This window comes from Catharus ustulatus, chromosome 6 (genome assembly GCF_009819885.2).
Source record: "Catharus ustulatus isolate bCatUst1 chromosome 6, bCatUst1.pri.v2, whole genome shotgun sequence".
Classification (NCBI taxonomy): domain Eukaryota; kingdom Metazoa; phylum Chordata; class Aves; order Passeriformes; family Turdidae; genus Catharus; species Catharus ustulatus.
The window spans coordinates 31,137,845-31,159,655 of record NC_046226.1 but is presented as its reverse complement, the minus strand read 5'-3'; the positions used below and the strand labels follow the sequence as shown (position 1 = coordinate 31,159,655).

Sequence of the window (21,811 nt, the reverse complement as noted above, 5' to 3'; positions counted from 1 at the left end):
TGTTTGTTTTGTTGCTGAATTATTATAATGTGCTCGATTTGTCGCATGCAGGTGACAAGTAATGCAGGTCCAACCCCTACTCTGATCTGTTTCATGTGTTCTTGCTCTCCTTTTCTGCCAGAGGAAATTCCATCTCTTGCCTGCCTTCATGTGGTGCTGATAAAGCTCTTCCTGTACAGTAGAATTCCTGTTTTCCTTTAAGCAACAGCAGGGTATTGGGAATGATCAGGAAAGGGGAGGAGGACAGGAGGAGAATACACTCAACAAAGTAGCACTAAACTTTAACATTAAGTTTTCCTCACTTATGCTTTCAAATAGCAGCTCCCCTCTCCAGGAAAGCCAATACCCAATAAATTAGAAAGCATACATGAATTATGTGACTTAAGTACAGCACTTCAGCTCTTACTTAGCCAAGTTCTGCAAATCTGTCTTCTGCATTCCCTTTTGTAGTGTTTTATGCATAGTAATGTAGAAAGAATTACATAAAAATCACTATACATGTTATTTTATATAATCACCTGGTGGTTGTTCTTGACAATTCTTGTAAGTGAACTGTTAGAGTGATAAATCTAGAAAGTCTCTTCAAATGTGTCATATCAAGGTGGTGGCTGGAGGTGAGAAAGCAACTTTCCTGGTATATAATGTCTTTCAGAGAAAGCTTGCTTGTGAGTTGCGCCTCACAACTTTGACTTTGTTGGAAGTTTTCCCAGTATTTAAATGGGTGACAGAGAGGTTAGGGAGTGAGGACACACTCTTCTCCCATGTGTGTTGTCCTTCTTGAAAAAGTTTCCCTGCTCTTCTCCCCTCACAGCTGTAGTCAGTCTGGAAAAACAAAGTGTGGGGAGATAGTTTGCATACCAACTATCCTGATCCTAATGAGAACACATAGTATCATAAACTATGGAGGTAGATACCCTTCCCTCCTCTGCCTCCCCACTACCCTGTAGAACTCCTTAACAAACTAAACTTATGGGGTTTTTGTCTGTCCTGAAATATTGTTTTCCAGTACTAGTCAAACAATTAAATCCAGACAACTCCGTGGAAAGTTTAAAAAAGAATAAAAAAATTGGTCCAGTGTTTTAACACATAAATCTTTGTATCTCCTCTGCTTGCCTTTGCTGAAGAATTATTACACTGTGCAAACAGCATAGGTGTTTGGCACATTTCACAAATGCTAATGTGTATACTTTCCTCCCCTTCCTCCCCTCTTCTCCCGGTTTGCTTTCTGTTCTTCATTTGCTATTGGAATGGGAACCGTGGAAAAAATTCCTTGGCACTCTGACACCAGAATCCTTCATCTTGGAGAGACCACGATGATGCAACCTCAACGCACTCGGCAGGCACACCAGGGCCCTCCAGCGGGGGCCACGCTTCCCAGAGTGGAGACAACAGCAGCGAGCAAGGTAAAAGGTCAAACTTTTTCCCTCCACAAAGTAGGCATGACTAAAATAACTCCAGCTTTTTTCATTATATCAGTACATCTGCCTTAGAGTAAACATGGAGTGGCAGACTTGCAGTATAATCAGCTGTAAGTTAGGGAGACGGTATTTCCTTTTCCTAACCCACTTAGCTGCATTTTATTATTATTTCAAAGCGAAATATCTAATCTTCAAACAAGCTTTGTAATAACAATTGATTAGTTCTGCCAATTCCTTTACAAATTTGGTTATCTACAGTTTATTTTTGTGTGGTGTAAGTAAATATAATGACAGACATACTCTCCAGATGCAGTGCAGTTGTTTGAGTTGGATTAAAGATGGAGAGTTTAACCTGTAGTTTTATCTGAGAAAGGGACTTCTACGTGAAGTTCCAAAGCTGCTAAATTATATAAAATAGAAACAAACCCTGATTTAGACAGAAAATTGTTTCTTGAAATGTTTGCTTGTACAGATTTGTTTCTGCTTCTGAAAATCTGAATTCTGAATGGTAAATAGAGATACACCTGAACTGCATCTGTATCTATACACAGTGAAACTTTCTCAAGGTTCAGGATGTTTGATTATTATTTCAGGATTTTTTGTTTTATTTCCTATTGCATTGCACCTTATGTGTGGTCATCTGCATCCACGCTGAGTGAGTGTCAAAGGCTGTCATTCTATTATGATAGTGTTTTACACGTGCTCATTAGAATAAGTGTCTCCAGAAGGTGTAAGAGTCAAGCCTCCAGTGCTAAAGGTTGGGTAAAGATGGCCTGCTGTCATTCTTGGATCTTGACTCAAGAGTTGATGTTTTCTTTTTTTTTTTTTTCCTTTTTTTTTGGTTTTTTAAGTCTAGAGTTTAAAGTGGACTCCATTCCTGTTTTTCTTTGAAAACATGCTAAGCTTCTGCCAGAGAGAAAGAGTGAATGAGAGAGACCTCTTTAAGGTCTTATGATCTGGTCTAGGAGATGTTTCTCCTACACCTGCAGTATTTTGCCTGTCTTTTCCCCCACGTGCCCAGCAGAGCCAATACACAGGGCTGATATCCAACTAGCCTTGCAGGATCCCAAAACTGGAGAAGGGAGAAGCCTTCAGGACTAGAGTTGCTTTGATGATTTTCATGCTGCAGACTGCTTCCCTTCATGATATTTACCATGCTTAGACCGCAGAAGAGATATGTGATTTCATGTGTCTCATATGGCCCATTGCTTGGCACAGAGCTAGCTCCCCTCATCTGCCTGATGATCTGGTGTTGTACCCGTTGCAATTCTCGGAACTTGCAAAGTTTGTTTCTGGTAGAGTGGTTTGGTTTTGTCTCCTATTTGTAAGAATTGTTTATACATTTGTAATCTTATTGCTGATAGAAAGCAACCATGGCATAGGGTGTGATCCAACTCCAAAATGAGTCACAAGGATTTTTTGCTAAATTGGAGCTGTACAAGACCCAGCATGAACCACTAGAGCTTCAACATCTAGTGACAGGGAGGGCTTGACTGCTAAACAGCGCATTGGCTGGCCATAGGCTTTACTGTTGATCAAATGTTTGCATGGTGTATTGTAGATAAAGTGCTTGGTGTAACAGATGATTTGCCTGCTTAAAAATGATTCCTTTGATTGGTCTGCCATCTTAATTCCCCCCCTAGGGAGGAATTTTCCCCACACCTGTATTGCCACTCTCGCCAGGAACTCCTTAGAAATCAGAAAACTTCCTTCAATGGGCCATACATGATGTAAAGAAATCCCTTGTATTCATATCCAGGGATCTTGCGTTTCATAGGCTCTGATCCCTTGTCGTGTAACTCAGGGTGCTTGGGAAATACTGCTAAGCATTAGAAAAAGCAGTTGATGATTACTACACCAACTTTCCTTTGGAAATAGGTTTCTGCCAATATATATGATTTCAACAAACCTGTTATTCATTTCTGCAGAAAAGGAACAACCTCTGAGGGGCCAAATCAGTCACTAGTGCCATCCAGTCTAGCATGGTAAAACATTGCTAGTGTGTTTCCATTTGTGCCCTTCTGGGTCTTCTAAAGGGAAGCCAATGTCCAGCGGCAAATCACTGTTCCATTCAGCTGCTGGCAGCTGAAAGATTATTCCACAGCAGAATTCCCATGGCTCTGGATTGCTCTTGCCCTGTCAGTTGTGGCAAAGAGTACAGAGAGTGAGGTCTGTCTTGAATTTTTCTTGGTCTTTCTTGAGAGGGGCAGAATTTACCTTATAATTCCTGAGCAGGTCCCAGGCAGTGAGCTGGTCCCAGACAATGTCTCTTGAGCTATTCCATTGTGGTTACTTACTTGGGTCAACTTGGTTTTCCTGCAGTTTTGCCAAGAGCTTCCACAATTGCCGCTTCAAGTATTCCACTTGCCCCAAAGGATTTCTTGGAAATGGGAGCTCATTAGAGAGTCTTGGGTTACATTAGCAACTTACAGTCTTCTCCACTAATGCCTGGTGGCAGCAGAGATTGATTCATCCTAGAGTTAGCCTCTTCTGGCTTTTGAGAGCACTTTTCCAGGTGTCTCTGCTTTTGCCTTGAGTGTATGATGCGCATCCTGTGTTGTTTTTTTTTTTAAATTAATTTCTTTTATTTATATTTTGTTTTATTTTGGGGAGGGAGGAGATGGAAAGGATTTGGGGGAGTGATGACTGGTTTTTTCAGACTTTCTCTAAATGAGGTAGATCTATTTATTACCTGGAAGAATCCATCCATTATTATTAAAGGTTAGGCATTTTGTCTCTTTATGGAGGACAGTCTCTCCACAACAGTGCATGGTTGCCCTTTGGCATCAAAAGGGTTAATCTAGTCTGTGTTTGGTATTATTAGAAACATGCTGGCATTGGAAGAGTTAAGTAAAGGGCCTTCAGGCAGTAAATGTTGAAAGATTATCCTAATTTTATTAGTGGTGAGTGTCTATGTTGTTCTTAGCATGTCACCTCACTTGTTCAACAGAAAACTAAGCTACACAACATATTGATCATCTGGCAAACCAAAGTAGTAGTGATCTGTAATCCACCAAGCATTTATTGACTTTATCCCAGTTCAGATCCACAAATGCAAATCAATGCTGTGTAATACTATTTTAAAGATCAGTAATTATGTAGCAGGTCTGATCAACTTTCCCCCCTGCCCTGGAAAGAGTTAAATGTATCCGATAATAAAAATAAAACACCCTAAACATCTTACAAAGGAGAAAAAGGAGAAGCTGATTTAATGGTCTAATGAGGCCATCTTCCAGAGACTTGTTTTGTGTAGGGCTTGCTTTGACCTTTCGCTTTGCTCAGGAGCCCAACGCTTCATTTTTCACATTCTTGCAATTACGTTAACGCTTCAAGCATTTCTGACTCCAAGTCAGCTAGCAACACCAGGCATAACTCAACACTGTGAGTTTTTCTCCTCTCTGTAGATTCATTAACAGGTCACCGAGGTCCCAACTGAAATTTAAAACTGACTGGTTCTGTTGGGTTAGCTGAGTTATAGCAAGGGAGATGGCAGGAAAGGGGGTGAGAGAAGGGGAGGGGAAAGAGAAGACCCTGGGGTTTTTGCCAAGGAATATATGTGTAAAAACTCTAAGTGGAAGATTAAAAGGTGTGTGTAGCTTTATCATCCACTCTTTTCTTTGGAGAGGAAAAAACACATCTGAAAGTCTTCTGGGGTATTGTGTTTTCTTTATTCTTTGTGAAACAAAGTGAAAACAGCCACTGCCTTTACATTATAGGCTAAATGACTTCTAGAATTTGGCATCAGTTTTTACCACAGTGATGGATATGATGCTCCCAGACTTTAATTTCTATTTAATTTCTTTATGGGATATTGCAAATAACGAATATGGCAGATTATGCATTAAAAATGGGAAATAAATCTTTTTAAGGTTTAAAAACATGTGGTCTACAGGAAAGCACCAGGGAATAATTTCAGTTTCATATTTTATGACACAAGAATTGGTACCATGACCTGATCTGTCATATTCATAGTTCACTCACTCAAAGGGCCTGATCCATCCAAGTCAGATGGAGGCTGTCTTCCTTCAGGATCTTTCAGGAAGTTCAGCATCTTTTTAGGGTTAGACCTGGGGTGACAAACTTCACCCATCATATATAAGAAGAGAGAGATTAGAAAAATCTGATATGTTATAGAGCAGTAAAAATATAAATGAGTATCACATCCTACTGTGCTTTACACATGTGAGTGAGTAGTTCATTGTTGTGTGGCTTTTTTTGCTTGTTTTTTTTTTCTTTTTTTTTTTTTTTAATGTAACTACTTGTGCTGAATGATCTGCCCCTTTATAAATAATATCTGAGGCTACTCTCTAGGGCAAATCTCAAAGTAGTTTAGAAGCACTTCTGTGCCAGCTTGATGTCTGTCCATGATAGCTTTCTTTGGCAAAGACTCCATAATCTGGTTCAGGACAAAGTCAACTAAGATATTAACTGAAATGAAGCATCCATCACAGGTTAACTCTCTGGACTGATGCTTGTTGGAAAAATTAAGTAGTAATTTCTTATTCAGTATATACCATCCTGTAATAATGTTAGTATGCAAATCAAATTTGTTTACAAAGCTAGGTGATAAAGCCCAAAGGTCTATTTTAGTATTAGAAACTCTACTGGCACTACACAAAGCTTAGAACAAAACTCTAGTAGTTAGAAAAAGGAGAGGGTTATGTTGATGCTAGCAACAATTAAAAAATAACTATTCATGCAAAGCCTTTGGAAGCTAATCCAAAAGCTAATGCTACAACTTCTTTTTCCTAGTTCTGTAATATGGATAGCCTGCTGAAGCTAGCCTGCATATTCATCATAAAGATTCAGAACACATTTTTATTCTTTTGCATTTTTACCTATAAAGCGATAGGGTATGGTTTTACTGGAAGAGAGCTGCCTGCTGTAAGAAAGGAAATTCCTGATAGAAAGGCTCAAACATCCAGACTGAAAAATCAAACTTGCTAATAAATAATGCTTCACTGGAGATTCATTATTTCAGAAAGCACAGCTCTCATAAAGGTGAACTGTATGAAGTATGAAAAACTCTTAAAGAACAATGACTTTTTTCAACTGAGGAAGATACAGGAAGCAAGTAGCCCTTATTAATTCATCTTTTCCTTTCAAGTTTGAGGGGCCCATCCTTGTGTTGATATGTATGAGTAATTCCCATTAATGGTGATGGGAGTTACGCATGTGCACTGACAGAAGAATAGACCCCTTAGTGTTCAAAGCACATGAAATTTACATTTTTTCCATTGCTGTAATTGAGATGTTGACAAATTGGAGAATATTGATGAGCCTTTGTTTCAAGTATTTTTTGCCAAGTTTGCTTTATTTTTTCATGGTTTGAACAATGGTGTGGGTTCAGCAGCAATGAGTAATACGGGTAAAGATAACTTTGATTTCAATATTTTGATGTGCCAATAAGAAATAAATTCTTAGGCAAATGGAATATGTTGTTTTAATCATTAGCTATGCATGAAAGAAAAATTGATGTTGACATCTTTGCTGTAAAATCGTTGTAATGGGGCCTTCCTTACAATTCATTTTTGTAAAATTCATTTTGTACATTTTGCAGCAATTGAACAATCCCTGCACTGTGAATAGGCAGAATTCCCAGAAATACTGAGACAGTTGGCCCAGTAACTGCTGAGCTCACACTGCACACCACATGCACATTAACCATGATCGTGCCAGAACCAGCTTAGCTAAATATAGTCAAATTTTGATATCTTCCCATCCTTTCTTTTATTTCTGTCTATTGTGTGAAAAAATAAATGTTTGCTGACTCCAGCAATTAAACAATAACTGCAAAAAGATGTGTGTCCCTACCCACAGTTCAATAAGTAGCATTAAAATTGCATAGTGAATTTTGCACTTCATAGTACAGTTTTCTAATAATCAGGCTGGTAGCAACATCAGATTCCTCACCTTTTATTAAATTACAGCTCAGAGTGTGTGTGTGTGTGGTGTTTAAAATACTATACTTGTATTCAAGTTACTCACCTCGCTCTTACCTTTTAATCCATGTAGGTTTGTATATTTAGATGTAGATAAAAATCTACATACACATTTACTTCCATATTTGTAGTATGTTTTGCTGGGGTTTCAAATGTAGCCTAGTAAAACTCTGTCAATGGAATGTTTTCATAGTGGCAGTAATCTCTTTAAAATAACCCTAAATACAATATGACAGATGCCATCTGGAATAATCTTTTGCTAGTTGCTTTCAACTTTTATTTTTTCCTACAGCTAAGTTCATCTAAAACTGGTCACTTACTGTTACGGTAAACACAGGGAACTCCTTCCTCCACTTTTGTATGTGAACGTTCAGAGAAAAAAAAATACCATGATTTTACTTAAGAGATTGTTACTGTGGAGAGGTTTGTCTCTGATGTCATGTTTTTGTGTATTTTTAAATATATGTATGTGTATATGTGCATATATATATTTATTTATGTATTTGTATTTCAAAATACAAAGGTAGGATTCCCCCTTAGGCCATTCCTTCCATCTCAGATCCTACCCAGCCTAACACAATTTGCCTCCAAATGCTAGATAACATTCCATTCACTAAATTATAATTGTATGTTTGTTACAATATTAATGGCTTCAGAATGCAATACATTCCAATATACAGTATTAAGTGCTTAAATATCTTCCTGTGTTGTTACAGACTAATTTCTTCCTATATATACCAATTTATTTGAAAGATCTAGTGTTGGAATCTTAGGATTTTTTTTTAACATAGTTGTGTAAAGGGATGTCTCCTGATGCCTGTTAGAGTTTAATTTAGAGTAGTAATTAAACTTGAATACTGCCTCATAAACAAAAGATAAACAATAAACCAGCCACGTTCCCTGCTGTTTCATAGCTTTCTTTCCCAGATGTTTTAGCCTGATAATTTTTACATAGTGAACTACCTAACATGGAGTGCTATGGACAGAGGTCAAAGCCTAGTTCTTTGTAATGGTTTCATAAAAACTTTTCATTAATGAAATACTACAGGGTTTCCTTTGTGTAGAAGATAAAATTGTCAGATACCGAAGGACACTCATTAATTGACTTTTTAACTCTCTCCCTCTTGTTTATTAAGACAGTTCTTATTTAAAAAAAAAAAAAACCGAACCCATAAGCTGTATTTAAACTGTTGATGACCAAAAAAATGTTTCTTAATTTCTTAATAATTAAAATATTTCTGTATTTCTTAATACTGGGGTGCCTGAACAGTACATTGGAATACTCTGTGTCATCCTTGAAAAATAAAAATGCCCTTGCAGGAGCTGCTCTCTCCGTGTTGATCCTAAGCAAGTACGGAAATGTTCACAGTGGAGGGCTTTTAATTTTTCAGGCTGCTCCTCGGGCTGCCGGAGCCTGTGTGTCCATCCCTGGACCGCTCCTGTGTCAGCCATGCTCTTTGTAATTGCCAGGTACTGGTAGGACGTTCAGCTGCAGGAGCCATGTTATTTTCACTGGGTGGGGTAATTACTGAAAGCTGAGAATAGCTGCACTAAAGACACAGGGATACTTTCATGATCCCATTAGCATAAGAGAGGGTAAATTATTCATGCCAAGTGAGGATTCTATGGGGAAAAGTATAGTTAATGCACATAGTTTTTAAATGTATCCCTTTCTGCTCTGAGACTAAATTCTTGTTGGATTCAGTTCTCAGACATTTACGGGAAAGCTCTAGTGGCATGTTAGACGCAGTTCATCTCTCTCTGTTTGCAGCGCTCTCAATAGAGACCATCTGGCACAGATCCAAAAGGTGATTAAACAAAATGATCAGCTCTTGTTGCTGTGTTACATGTCCAATACTCTGGATTAAAAAACATGACCCACAACAGTCAGCTAACAATTTTTTTTTTTCCTCTTTCCCGTTCCTCTGTAAGAATTCAGATGGTCCACAAATGTCTATGCCATCTTTGTGTCCTTATGGCCCATAATCATGAACAGGTTGTGCAAATGGCTCTTTCTGTAACACGGTCTGTTCCAGCAGCATAGAAACATTTCATATTAATTGGGTCAGTCTAATGTTCATAATGACATGGGGAAAAATTACCCAAATGTGTTCTTATAGTAAACATTTAAAATGTGCCTTTCTCCGATTAGAAAGTGAAATTTGACATCAGGCTCATGTAGCTGATTTATTTTTTAAGATGGACAAAAATCAAAGCATGACACTGTCACCTGCTTAGACTAGTTTAAAACCCTTTCTAACCAAATAAAAAAGAAAAGGGGGGGAGTGGGGGGAGGGGTGAGCTGTGGTTTAACACCACAATCAGAGAATGAATTTACAGTGCTATTCAGAAGAGTACTCCCTTATCATAAACAAGCTGATAATCACACTGAATCTAACTCCCAATTAGCTCTTTCTTTGCTCACAGAGATCAGCGTTCATGTCCTCCTTAAGCCATGATATGTTGCTGTTGAGCAAGACAGAACGATTGTATACCTTATGTCATATTCAGAATGTAAGGATTAATACAATATATTTACCAGAAAACCCATCTAATCAGCAAGGTAATTTTTCGAACCAATCCCTTCAATGCCTGAGTTAAGGTAAAAATGCCAAGACTGTGAAGAGGGGACATATGTATCTTATCTTTTTGGGGTTGCATCAAATGCCAAGTACTAGCGTAAATTCAACAGAAACCAGACATTGTTGGAAAGTAATTAAAGAAATATTGAAATTAAACCTACCATATGAGTGAAATATTTGTAGGCCCATTTTGTTGCATGCATAACAATTTGCATGGAATTGAACACTATTTCTTTCTCCTGTACATCTATATTTGCTCTTTGTTAAGCATGACAGAGGAATCACCTCTGTAACTCGCCATAGGATTGGAGGGATCTGTTTAATGCTGAGGGTGTTTACAGTACAAAATCAGCAGGTTTACTTAGAGGAGATATTTATTTAAGGGAAAAAAAGAGAGAGAGAGAGAGAGAACTGAAAGCCTTCAAATCTATTCCAAGAAAACTAAAATTCTACTTTTAAAAGTTTTAAAGAACCACTGTCAGTTTCCCTTACTGTGCAAGGTGGTTATGGTTTAGCCCTAGCTGGCAGCTCAGCCCCACACAGTCACTTGTCCATTCCCCCTGCCAGTGAGATGGGGGAGAGAATCTGAAGGATAAAAGTGAAAAAACTCATAGGTTAAGCTTGGGTCACCTATCCCAGGTGTGTGTCCTCCTAAATTCTTGTGCACTCCAGCCTCTGATGCTGGTGATACTGTGCAAGTGCTGCTCAGCAACAGATAAACCCCACCCTGGTGTTACCAGCAGTGTTTCCAGCACAAATCACAAGCATGGCCCCGTAATAGCCAATGTGAAGAAAATTATCTGTACCCCTACCAGAGCCAGAATGAAGGTGAAAGCCGTGGGTAAGAGGTAGGACCTGTGCGGAGTGCTGGGCAGGAGGGCAGGCTCACCCAGCTCACCCAGCTCAGTGCAGCCTGCTGAATGAAAGGGACTCCGGTAGCCTTGTGGGGCTTAAGGCTATTGCAGGGCAACTCATGCTCTGTTATCATGCTGATTTTCGATTGATTTTTTTGCTGTACAGTACTTGTTGAGGGTCCTCTAGAGCATCAAACACTGCATTATGGCACCACACATTGTAGTACGCTGGCCTTTTGTCTTAATGCCTTGTCTTTTTGCCTGATAAGACGAGTGCTAACCACTCTGTGATTCTTGCAGCTTCTAAGCAGCTTTTATATCTATATAGCAGGGGAAGTAGGGCAGGTGAAGAAGATTTGACAGCTGTGTTTATCTGACTCTTAATGTGATTTGACGCATTTGTTTACAGTTCTGAATTTTCAAACCATTCTGATTTTGAATTACTGTAAAATGTTGTTTTTCATTTATAAAATCATGTCTCATTTAAGTAACTGATTGCAGGATATGAATAAACCTAAATCTGGTGTCTAAATATACGTCCTTAGTGTAATTTCTAGTAACAGGTACTACAGGTTGTTAAAGTTGGAGCTGAGATTGCAGGAAGATTTATATAGGCTAAAGTGAGTAATTTCTCCTATTTTCTACCTTGCTATTCACTTAAGTTATTGTGTAATTCAGATAGGTTTTTCATTCACTAAAAAATCAAGCTATTTACGTGTAAGTCTTGATAAACTGAGGGTTTTTAAAATCAGATGAGTGTCTATATGTTTAGAATATCATCTTCAAATAAATGATTGCCATTTTAACCAGTGGTTTTTACTGGTTTGTGAAAGTCTTTGTGCATGCAGTAAATGTAAAAGAGTATTTTAAAATGTTTACAAGAATAACAAAGTACACCTGAAAACACATGTAGAAAGTTGAACTTGCAACTTTCTGGAGTTATGTGAGCTATAAAAAAAAAGCAGTGTAGTCATAAAGGTAGGATAATACAGGGGAGCAGTGACGGTCACCCTAATTATCCCACTACCTGCAGGCAATATCCAAATAACAAGTATGGTCACTGGGAAGACATCTGTTATTTTGGTGGGCTCCCCTGGAGCTTCTCAGCCTTTCATGAGGTAGAAGTGTGCCTGTCTACCCAGGAGCAACTAACTGCAGATCTGAATCTGAGGGGACCCTGTGTAAATTACGTGCCCTGTCTGACACATGTTCTTCCTCATCTGTATGATGAGCACTAGAGTTCCATGAATTGTATGAAATGGTCAGCTGTTGTAAGCTGCTCTGATATTCCAGGAATGCATGTAGAAAATTCAAGTATGTTCCTCTCTTGGCCTCCTTGAATTTCATAAAAATAAGCTCTGGATTTACTGCATTTGTAAATTATTGTATTGCTTATTATAAACACTTCCTCTTTTTCCCACAAAGGTGAAAACATGTGAATGAAATAGTGTTGATCTTCTAACTTTGTATTATAAATTTTTTTTAAATGAACAAGGCTTATAGAAGTAGTAAAAAGAGGATAGCATGGATCACATCATCACTTCTTTAGTGACGTTTTCATAAAGACGAAAAGTCTAAAGTGGTGTTTCCAATGTTTGAAAAATTGTTGTATCACTATATATGGGTATTCCTTGTTCAGTGGTTTTGCTTCTCTCCCCCTGAACAAACATAGCAATTGTAGACCAAGGAAAACTTGGATTCTGTGTTCATATTTAGCTCCTAGGGACTCAAGGGTAATGTTGGTTTTAAACAAGATTATAAAATGCACTGTTGGGTTTTTTTTTCTTCTTTAGGAATTCCGTAGTACTCTAGAGCTGTAGAATGGGTTGTGATGCTTAGTGACCTTGCACATCAATAGCTCTGTCTTTTAAACATGGACATTGATTTTTCTCATCCTGGCATGAGAAGATGTAGTATACCCCCTGCTTTGTTGCCTGTGAGTTTTCAGCAGATGCAGAGGCAGTGGTGGCTAAGAATAAAAGCTTAGGGTATCAGAGATGGCAGCAGTATCATGAATAGTCTGCATCCTATTTAGGCGTTTTTTGTTAATGATGAAATACATTTTATCTCTTTGAGGGGGAATTGATAACTTTTTTGTGTTACTGTTTTACAGTTGTTTATTACCATCTTTAGTCTTAAGCACATCAATCTAGATGTAATAGCTTGGCTTTCTACAGAACCGAAGAATAATATTTTAAAGTGTACCAACTAGGTGTCTTGATTGCAGTTACAGTACTCCTGAAAGATCTGTCTTTTGTTCATGAATCAGTGGAGGACTGTCCAGAGAAGGTTTGAAAGAAGGCAGTGTGAGTCAGTTAAAGCAGTTCTTCCTTTTCAGAGGAGAGAAGAAAAAGGCACTTTTTCCATAAGATTTTGATCCTCCTTGCATGGAATCAGTAGCAAGAACAGGGCTGTACTGCTTTCAGATATGCAAAGTTTGGGTCAAATGCAACCAAATTAATGAAAGCAGAGCACGATTCTCCTGTCTTAAAAGACAAATACATAAAAAAATCCCTTTATTAGTTTTTTTCCTAATTTCCATAGGAACTACTGCCATAAGACATGTAGAATCTACAAAAAGACAGCCATAAAGTTCTAATACTTTCTGATGTGTTTTGGAACCAAATTTCATCATATCCTATGTTCTAGAGGACAAATGTTAATAAGCACTGGGTTTTTTATATTTGCACGACAAAGTTTAGAATCATTTTTTTCCTCTGGTGGTTTTTATATGTTAAATTGAGCTTCAGAAAAAAATTAATTTGTGCTTTCAGTTCAGTTAATTTCTTGAAATGCCAACAGTTTTTTAAATTTCTCTGTTGGAGAGGTTAAAGCTTTGCAAAAAACTCAGACTTAAAGAAATTTGACTGCTTCTGTTTGATTGTACTCAATATACTAATTCTGGTAGGTGTGGAGTTAGAGAAAATAAATGATTCTTTATTTTCTACTGATACATACAGGTGGTTTATAAGTGACAGCCCTAAAACCTGTCTGTTTTTAGGTTATTTGTGAAGCTGTCTTTACCTTGGCATAAGGAGCTAACACAGGGAAATTGTCTGGTGGCAGAGTTGGCACAATGGCCCTGGTGACCCTATCCCTACCTACAGCCGGGGCAGTGAGCCCAGGAAAGAGCAAGACAAAGTGGTTTCACCCTGCTTCACTGACTTCCCAGCTGCTCTGGGGCTGAAGTCCATTGCTAACTCCAGATGCTCAAACTTGCACTGAGTGCTGTCCTAAACTGCTGGCCTCGTAACTCATGGAATGAGCTCAAATTATTTTATGGATGGTTACCTTTGTACACCCTTGGCACTATACATTCCTCATGCACAGGCTAGGATTGGGGTCTTCTATTTTCTTATGTAAACAAAGCATTTACTATAACTGACAAGGATTGGTGGAGCAGCCATGAAAGCGAGACAGGGGAATTCAGCAAATTCTCTATTAATATGTGATTTGTACCATGAAATTTTTTGACAACCCTGGCATTTAATTCTTAAAAAAGTAAAGAGTGCACTTTTCCTTATAATCTTGCGTTATGCCCACCAGCTTGCTATGGTGACACTTGTTTAAGCAATTACACATGTTTAAATTTTCCTTGGGCCTCATACAGCTGCAAGTTGGTCATACCTTGACTAAAGGCAGCTCTCATTCACAGAGAGCTCAGCAGAGGGAGTATGGCAAATACACATTTAATTTTATTGCGGGACTTGGTGCTAAGGTTTTAAATAATTTACGAGCGTAAAATTGGGAAACTCACATGAACTCCCTCTCTAATTTTACACTCCTGCCTAAAGAGGATGGAACATTGCACAAATAGCACAAATCAAAGTTTTTCAGCTTGAAGCTTCCTTCCTAATTCCTCGCACCTCAGATTTACCACTTACTGATGGTTCTCCATTTCGTGGGACTCCTGACCCTGTACATCTGTTAAAGGGTATAGTTTGGAATGAGCACAGCCTCCTACTCAGGAGGACCGCAGCGTTCTCTTAGCTCCTACTAGATGCTTGAACAAGCAGAGGGCTTAAGTGAAATCCTTTAGCTGAGCCAAAATCTGTTCTTATTTAGGGACTAATCCAAAGCCTGTTAAATCAACAGAAAGAGACTTTGGTTGACTTCAGTGAGCTTTGGATCAGGCCCCTCCTTCCTAATACATCTGAAATCAATGGAGGTACATTGGGCTTCTGCCAGCACAAAAAAAAAAAAAAAAAAAAAAAGAAGAGAGGGGTTGTCCTTGTGCTTTATTTGTACAGTACCTAACATATGAGGTCCTGGTGCTCAAACAGTATCCCAAGTGCTTCATTGAGACAACAATAATTTTGACTTGATTATATTGCTTGGTGTTCATGGACTTCCGTTCATCTGGGTACATAATTCCCTTGTTTAAAACAACCATATATGCTGTGCATCCACCTCATGCCCAAACATTATTTTTCTTTGCTAATGTTTTATATAAAGAAAATTGTTGCAAAAATGAAAAAAGGAGGATTTTAAAGTCAGTTTTTATAGCAAGATTCTTTTTTCTTGTTTTTCTGTGCTCTCAGATTGTTAATAAAGCTGTTTTGAATGAAAAATACTCAGGACATAGAACATGTAAAACCCAATGAGTGTAACTGTCAACTCTCTGCCTTGAGAAAATTCTTAGAGCCCCATGTGTTCTCTACAGCCAAGGGCTGTCACCTTTATATTATTTCTTCATTAATACCTTTTATTTTTATTTCTCAGTATTAAGATGAAGTCCGAACTATAATCTGACACTTTTAAAAGATATTAATGTAATAATTAGCAATATGGAGATGGCAATATTTTTAGGCAAGAAATGGCAAAGGGCTAAAACTCCTATGTGTATTTCAGCATGGACTTTCCATTTTCAGGGTGCCTATAGCAGCTGAAGTAGGACCTCAGTCTGGCAAAGGCTATCACATTGTGTTAACTCTGTATATTGCAAGTCCTGTTACTGAAATCAAGAGGCCACAGTGGGGTTAATATTGTCCACCTCAGCCTTTGTAGGATTTGTTTTCAATTGACCCTTTTCCTCTAATCAAAAGCTACAAATATTTTCCTTGAAGTTGGTAAGTTTTATCTACTTTAGCTTATTAGACTTTTGATTAGATTTCATGAGCTTCTGAGTTCATGCACTTAAGATTCATTTTGTGTATTCAGACACTTAGCATATTTTGTGCAAAACATCTGTCACAATGTGAAAACGTTATTTGAGTTAGAAAATATTTCTGGTTCATATCTTTTTTTTCAGTGGTAAATTTAGACATATTTCTAGATGCAAAGTGTTAAACATATTTCTAGATGCAAAGTGTTAAACTTAATTAATGCTTTATTTTATTAGACATATTTAGTCAGCAGTCTTTTATCCATTTTGTGTAAAAAGGTAAATTCCATAAGTTATAGTATTACAAAATTAAGTTTTGATTTAGAGGTTACCAAAATGCTTAATGCATGTAGGTCTCTTTCATTTTAGGGAAACAGGGATAGGCTGATCTGTGCTAATATCCCGTATGACTTACGATTCTGCATATTCTGTCCTTTGCTTGTAAAAGGATCTTAAAAAAGAAGAAAATTACTGCAGTGCTCATACTTCATCCAAGAGAGAAGTAACAATGCAGTTTTCCAGTGAAAAAGACATAACAAAGACCATCATGCTAGTGTAGAATATTTCTTAGAGTTTTAAGGGAAAATCTTTCAGTTTTGAGGGAAATTCTCCTAAGTTCACAAACTTACGTACTTTAGACATAGTTGATACTGAATATCTTACACTCTACATGCTCCTGTTTTCTCCTTTCTTCTCTCAGGAAAATGAAACTCATCCTACCTTATCTATTACAAGAAAATCTGTAGTTAATATCTGCAATGATAGAGGAAACCACTTTAATTTATTTGTGAATTGGCTATCCTAATTATTTCCCTGAGTTAACTGTTATTAGCAGTTCATATTCTCAGCATAGTTTTGGATAAGGTTCTGTGTATGAGCAAGGTTTTATGAAATAAGGGCTTCATTGATTTCTTTTTTTGTTTTTAAAGATCTTTCATTCATGCTATGAATCTATAACTCAGTCTTAGCTACAAATTTGCCCCTTTTTTGTTATTTTGTTTTCCCTTCTGAATCTGAATTTGGGCAGGCCTTTCTAATCTGGTAATTCATCACTGACATTCAGGATTTAGTTTCAAACCCCTCTCTACTTTCTTGTAAACTAATCCTACAGTCCTACGACCACCAAAGGGAATGTCATTTTAGCTAGAAGTCCACACTGTCAGAATTCAGGTTTACTGTATGCCAATTAACCCTCCTTTAAGCTCTTCCAAATGGCTATCAATCTGGTTTGTTTAAAAGAAATAAGATGTGCTTTTATTTTAGAACTAGTAAAGAATTTTACATCTTTCTAAAGCAATTTTCTGCATTCTTACTGACTTCATTGATGTGAATGTAAAGTACACAATAGGTCAAATTCTGACTTCAGTGGGAGTTGGTGGGAGCACAGTCTGTACATCTGAAGGCAGAATTGATTCAATCTTAGTGTGCCTGTGCAGGGGAAAAAAAATCTCCATATAATTTGTCTTTGTATAATCAGTGAGTATGGATTTGAGTTTTTTCTCGTGCTACTTTCATGACTGCCTTACGCAAGCTTGGAGGAGCTGCTCATGTTCTTAGTAGGTGTGTGTGTATTTTTTTTCCCCTTGTTTATTCATGTATAAACATTTTACGTGCTTCCTTAGAGAATTTCCTTGTAAGGTTCCGTTATTCTTAAGAGACTGAGCACGTAATTTGTAAGCTATGCAAAGAGCACCCTGCAGCCAAGGCAAACTCTAGAACCATCCACTTGGACCTGCTCTGCTTGCCACTGTGGTACTCTTGGAAGTAAAGGGTCCTGTACTGTGGCTGAAATGAGCAAGATATACTCACACATGACCAGATGTCCACTGGAGGATCCAAGTATTGGTCCTCTGTACCAGACTTCCATCAAACAGCTGTTTGTTATAGCATGATTAATTTTATTTTAGATTATTTGAAATGGATATTGGTTTTGAATGTAAAAACCCCAACATAATATTCTCTGCTCTTATGCCTTCTCCATGCTCATTCTTGAGTTGTCTGTCGTATTTCAAGGTGTGACTTCTGTGAGCAAAATGAAATAATTACATCCGAAAGAAAAGGGAGGAGGTCTGTTGGCAGGAATGTTGCTGTTAAATTCAGGTGAAACCATGTGTTTTTTACATGTGTACTTTACCTTAAAACTGAGTAAAAGCTGTATCTCACACTTTCAAAAGAAAGACTTCATTTACACTAGGCTTCTTATGCTTCAAATTTTACTTTCTAGCTGCCTTTTTATAGCAGTTCTTTAAGCAACATGTGAGGAATTGCCTTTGGTTTTTTTTGTTGTTTATTTTTAATGTCATAGATAGAAAACATTGGCTTTTAACAATAAAAATTTTTTCAAAGTCGTTTAGGCCTTTAATACAGCATTAGAATATTGCCTTCCCGAAATCATCTCCCGTATATTAAAAAGCAACAGTTGGTTTCCTTCTGGTCCTGTAAGTATTTAAGATTATAATGTTAGAAATTCTAAACTTAGCTTCCACCCCTCCTCTTTTTTTTTCTTTTTTTTTTAAATTTAAGGTAACGACTTTGGGAGGTGGTCTCATAGTTGCATTAAGTATCCATGAAGGTAGGGTTTTTTCTGTAGGGGTGACTTTTGGTAGTGTTGTATTCTTTGTTTGTTATGTTTGAGGGGGTTGTTTGTTTTTTGATGAGGGTTTTAATAGTATAGCAAAGACTAGTGGGACATAAACCTTTTAAAAGTTGATTTTGTAAAATGTAAAGCATGAACAAAGGTTTATCTTGGTTTGCTTGAATTATTCCACATCTGTTACAAGAAACTGTAGAACTGCAGACAGGCTATGGCTTTTCTCATGTCCAGGGGAATCCACTGAATCTTGGCCTTCATTTAGGATTCCCTCCTGATGAGCAAATTCCCATGACCGCTTTTGAAGCTTTAAAAGCTTTGGTTTTGTTTTAAAAGGCCTCTGAACATAGGCAATGTTTTCATAGGCATTTAGAAACAAAAACTTGAGCTTTTAAACCTTCAAATGTCGCTGTGGGGATTCACTTGGCTTCTCAGCAGACCAAGTCTGAGATAACACCTGCAAGAAGTGTGTATCTGTGTGTGTGTATTCTGTGAAATTGTGATGCACCATCTCAACTGACCCACAAATGTGACAGTGGTGCGTGTGTAAATCTTATTGTTATGTTCTGCTGTTACTCAGTTTTAAGAGCAAGCTGTTATTTTGGTTCTGTGGCACGACTGATGTGGATAAGCCAATTTTGGTTTTAGACTGTTTTAATTTCTTCTGCCTCTTTGTCCTGCGATGCAAACTCTAACAAATGATCTTCAGAAGAACAGACTGAGTTAATGTCTGTGGTTATGTTTCATTATCTAAAGGGTACTGGGTTTTACCTTCAGTCTTACTTTTTTCTTCCACAGCTAACGTCAGTTGCACAATAAAAAGTGGTTTTCTATAAATAGATGGGTTATACCACATGTAAACCCAGGTCTGTGATTGCTAGATGAGGAAAAATGTTCAATAGAAATGAGTGCACAAATCATCAGGCTGATGAAGTAACAGAAGTACTTATTTGCACTCCTTTTCAGCTCCATCTCTATGTGTCTTAAACACCTGAGGTGAAATTTTGTCATGTTTCAGATGGAAGGGGATTTTCAGAATTAAGGATAAATACTAAATGAATATATTAACACTGCTTTTCTCCTGTCCTGTGCTGTTCTCAAAACACCTGTTAAAAACAAACAAGCACATATTTCGAATTGATGATACTGACTGGCAAACTTGGCACCAAATAACCTGCTGAAACTAAAATGTTGATGCAGAACATGTGCTTAACTTAACAGTCCATAACCCTGTTTTTCGAACACTGAAATACCTACCCTGAGGAAAGCTCATAAAACGAAGGTCTCTAAAGTTCATAGATTAGACCAATGAAATTGCGGCCGTTTTTAAGAACGTGCATCTTCATTGACTCCTATTAATTCAAGATGGCCAAGTGTATAAAATATGAGACATGAAAGCACTGAAGACTTTTTTTCTCAAAGTGTGCTTTCCATAGGTTCAGTATCTAAAGGAATGAGAAGAGAAGGGATGCTCGGAGAGGCAAACATTCTGCAGCTGAGAGAACTGCATATTGCAGACAGGTCTGAAAGAATCTCTGCTTGGCTTCTAAGGGTATTTAATTGAGCTTTTTACAACATATAATGATTAATTCTTTTAGAAATTCCCAGTGCCCTTAAGATTCTATTGCTTGGGATTAGGTTGAGCAATTTGGCATATCTCTAATCATGTTTCCCCATGTGTAACATTCCAGCCATGTCTGTCTTACTTTACTGTTAAATATATAATTTATAAACAGATAACAATCCTGATAAGCTTGTTTCAATCCATTCTAGAATGAAATTACTTGTGTTATATTATGTGTGATAGCTTCAAACTGCTTTAGAGTAACTGTACTCAACAAAGAAGAACTCTTTGTTATACTGTTTATCTGGAGGCACTGGAAAGTAAAAAATCTGAGCTACTGCAGCAACCAGGACCTATTATTTTTGAAGTGTTTCCCAAGAAATAAACTTTCTGCACTAGGCAAACCTGAATTTATAATATGGGAACACAGAATTCTCCTTTTTGCACTAATTCACACAGGTCATGTTTGTTACTTGTAAATGAAAGAAATTGGAATAGGCTATATTAAGCTGAAAAGAATTTTCTTCATTGAATTTTTCCGACTGTGTAAGTTTTCTGACAAAAAACTTACAATCTTCCATTTCACCAAATATGTGTGCTTTTTTGGCTCTAAACTATATGCTTTACTGTTAGACATTTTGGGATATGGTGGTTTTATTTCTCTTTCATGGGAATAAACCAGACGCATCTTCTTGTGCTGAATAGCCTGACAGAAAATGAAAATAGAATTTTTAAGCTGCGAATTGGCAAAGGGGAGTCAGACTGGGTTTTTTTTTCTCAGTGTTCCTTACTTTTTTGATAGCTGAACAAAACTCAGGGGAAAAAACAAGGAAATTGTCCTTAACAAGGAAATTATTTAGAAGTGAAACGTGTTTACGTATCTGGAAAAGAACGGTGCATTGTTAGGGGCGACTGCATGAATTGCATGATGCAACCTTTTGACAAGAGAGTGTCTGCTGGAGACATCTGTGAGGGGTGACCTTTCACCCCAAGGAAGAATGCTCTGAAGGTGGGGAATGCCGTTATCTGTCCTGGCCCACCATGCACAGGGGCTGTCCTGGCCCACTGCTGTCCTTGCACGCGCCTGGCTACATGGCTCTCCAGATATAAACTGGGTGAGCCCAAACTGAGCAGATTCTCTTGGAGAAATGTTGAGAGCCAGCTTGCTTTTGTTTTGGTGGGAAGGCAGAGGTTAAGTCCTCGGACAATATGAAATTAGGATGAGACCCAAAGCCTTTAAATAGCCTCATTATATAATGAGGCACCTGAAGAAGGATTGTTAATATCTGATGTGCCTGTAACTCTCTCAAATCCTTTATTTATGTAAATCACTTGGTACCACTCTTGCGGCAATCTGTATAAACAGCATGCTACCCTTCAGACACACTAGTTCAAGTTGCAAACTGTAGTGTGCAGATACAGAAGGTATCAGCTGTTTGTTTTTCAGATGGTAGGAAAGGGAAGGAGAAGGGCTGGGGTAGGTTGGGGAAGCAAAAATAGTCGTAACATGTTGGAAATGTTTTCAGACCAATGTATGTCTGATTTTCATAAAAAAAGAAAGTCCACTGTACTGGTTGTAGTCTAAGAAACTTCCTGTAACCGTGCTGTGTTGACTTCACAGGTGGCTCTCTGAAAAGCAGCATCGAATTGGTCGTTGCTGCTTCTTGTAATTCGCTGCTGTGTTTGCAATAGTTATCCATGGACAGCCATGGCCTTACTGCTAGTCAACAAGAACTCACATCCCATTTGTTATAGGT

The 21,811-nt window shown here is 37.8% G+C and overlaps 1 protein-coding gene across 4 annotated transcripts in view; it reads left to right on the top strand.

The window, feature by feature from the left end:
- Nucleotides 1-21,811, top strand: part of MEIS2 (Meis homeobox 2) — a 171,823-nt gene that overhangs the window by 15,153 nt on the left and 134,859 nt on the right. For all 4 annotated transcript variants that reach the window (XM_033063892.2, XM_033063890.2, XM_033063893.2 and 1 more), the window contains exon 7: nucleotides 1,289-1,403. In XM_033063892.2, coding sequence (XP_032919783.1) covers nucleotides 1,289-1,403 — 115 coding nt within the window. The remainder of the gene's footprint in view (nucleotides 1-1,288; nucleotides 1,404-21,811) is intronic.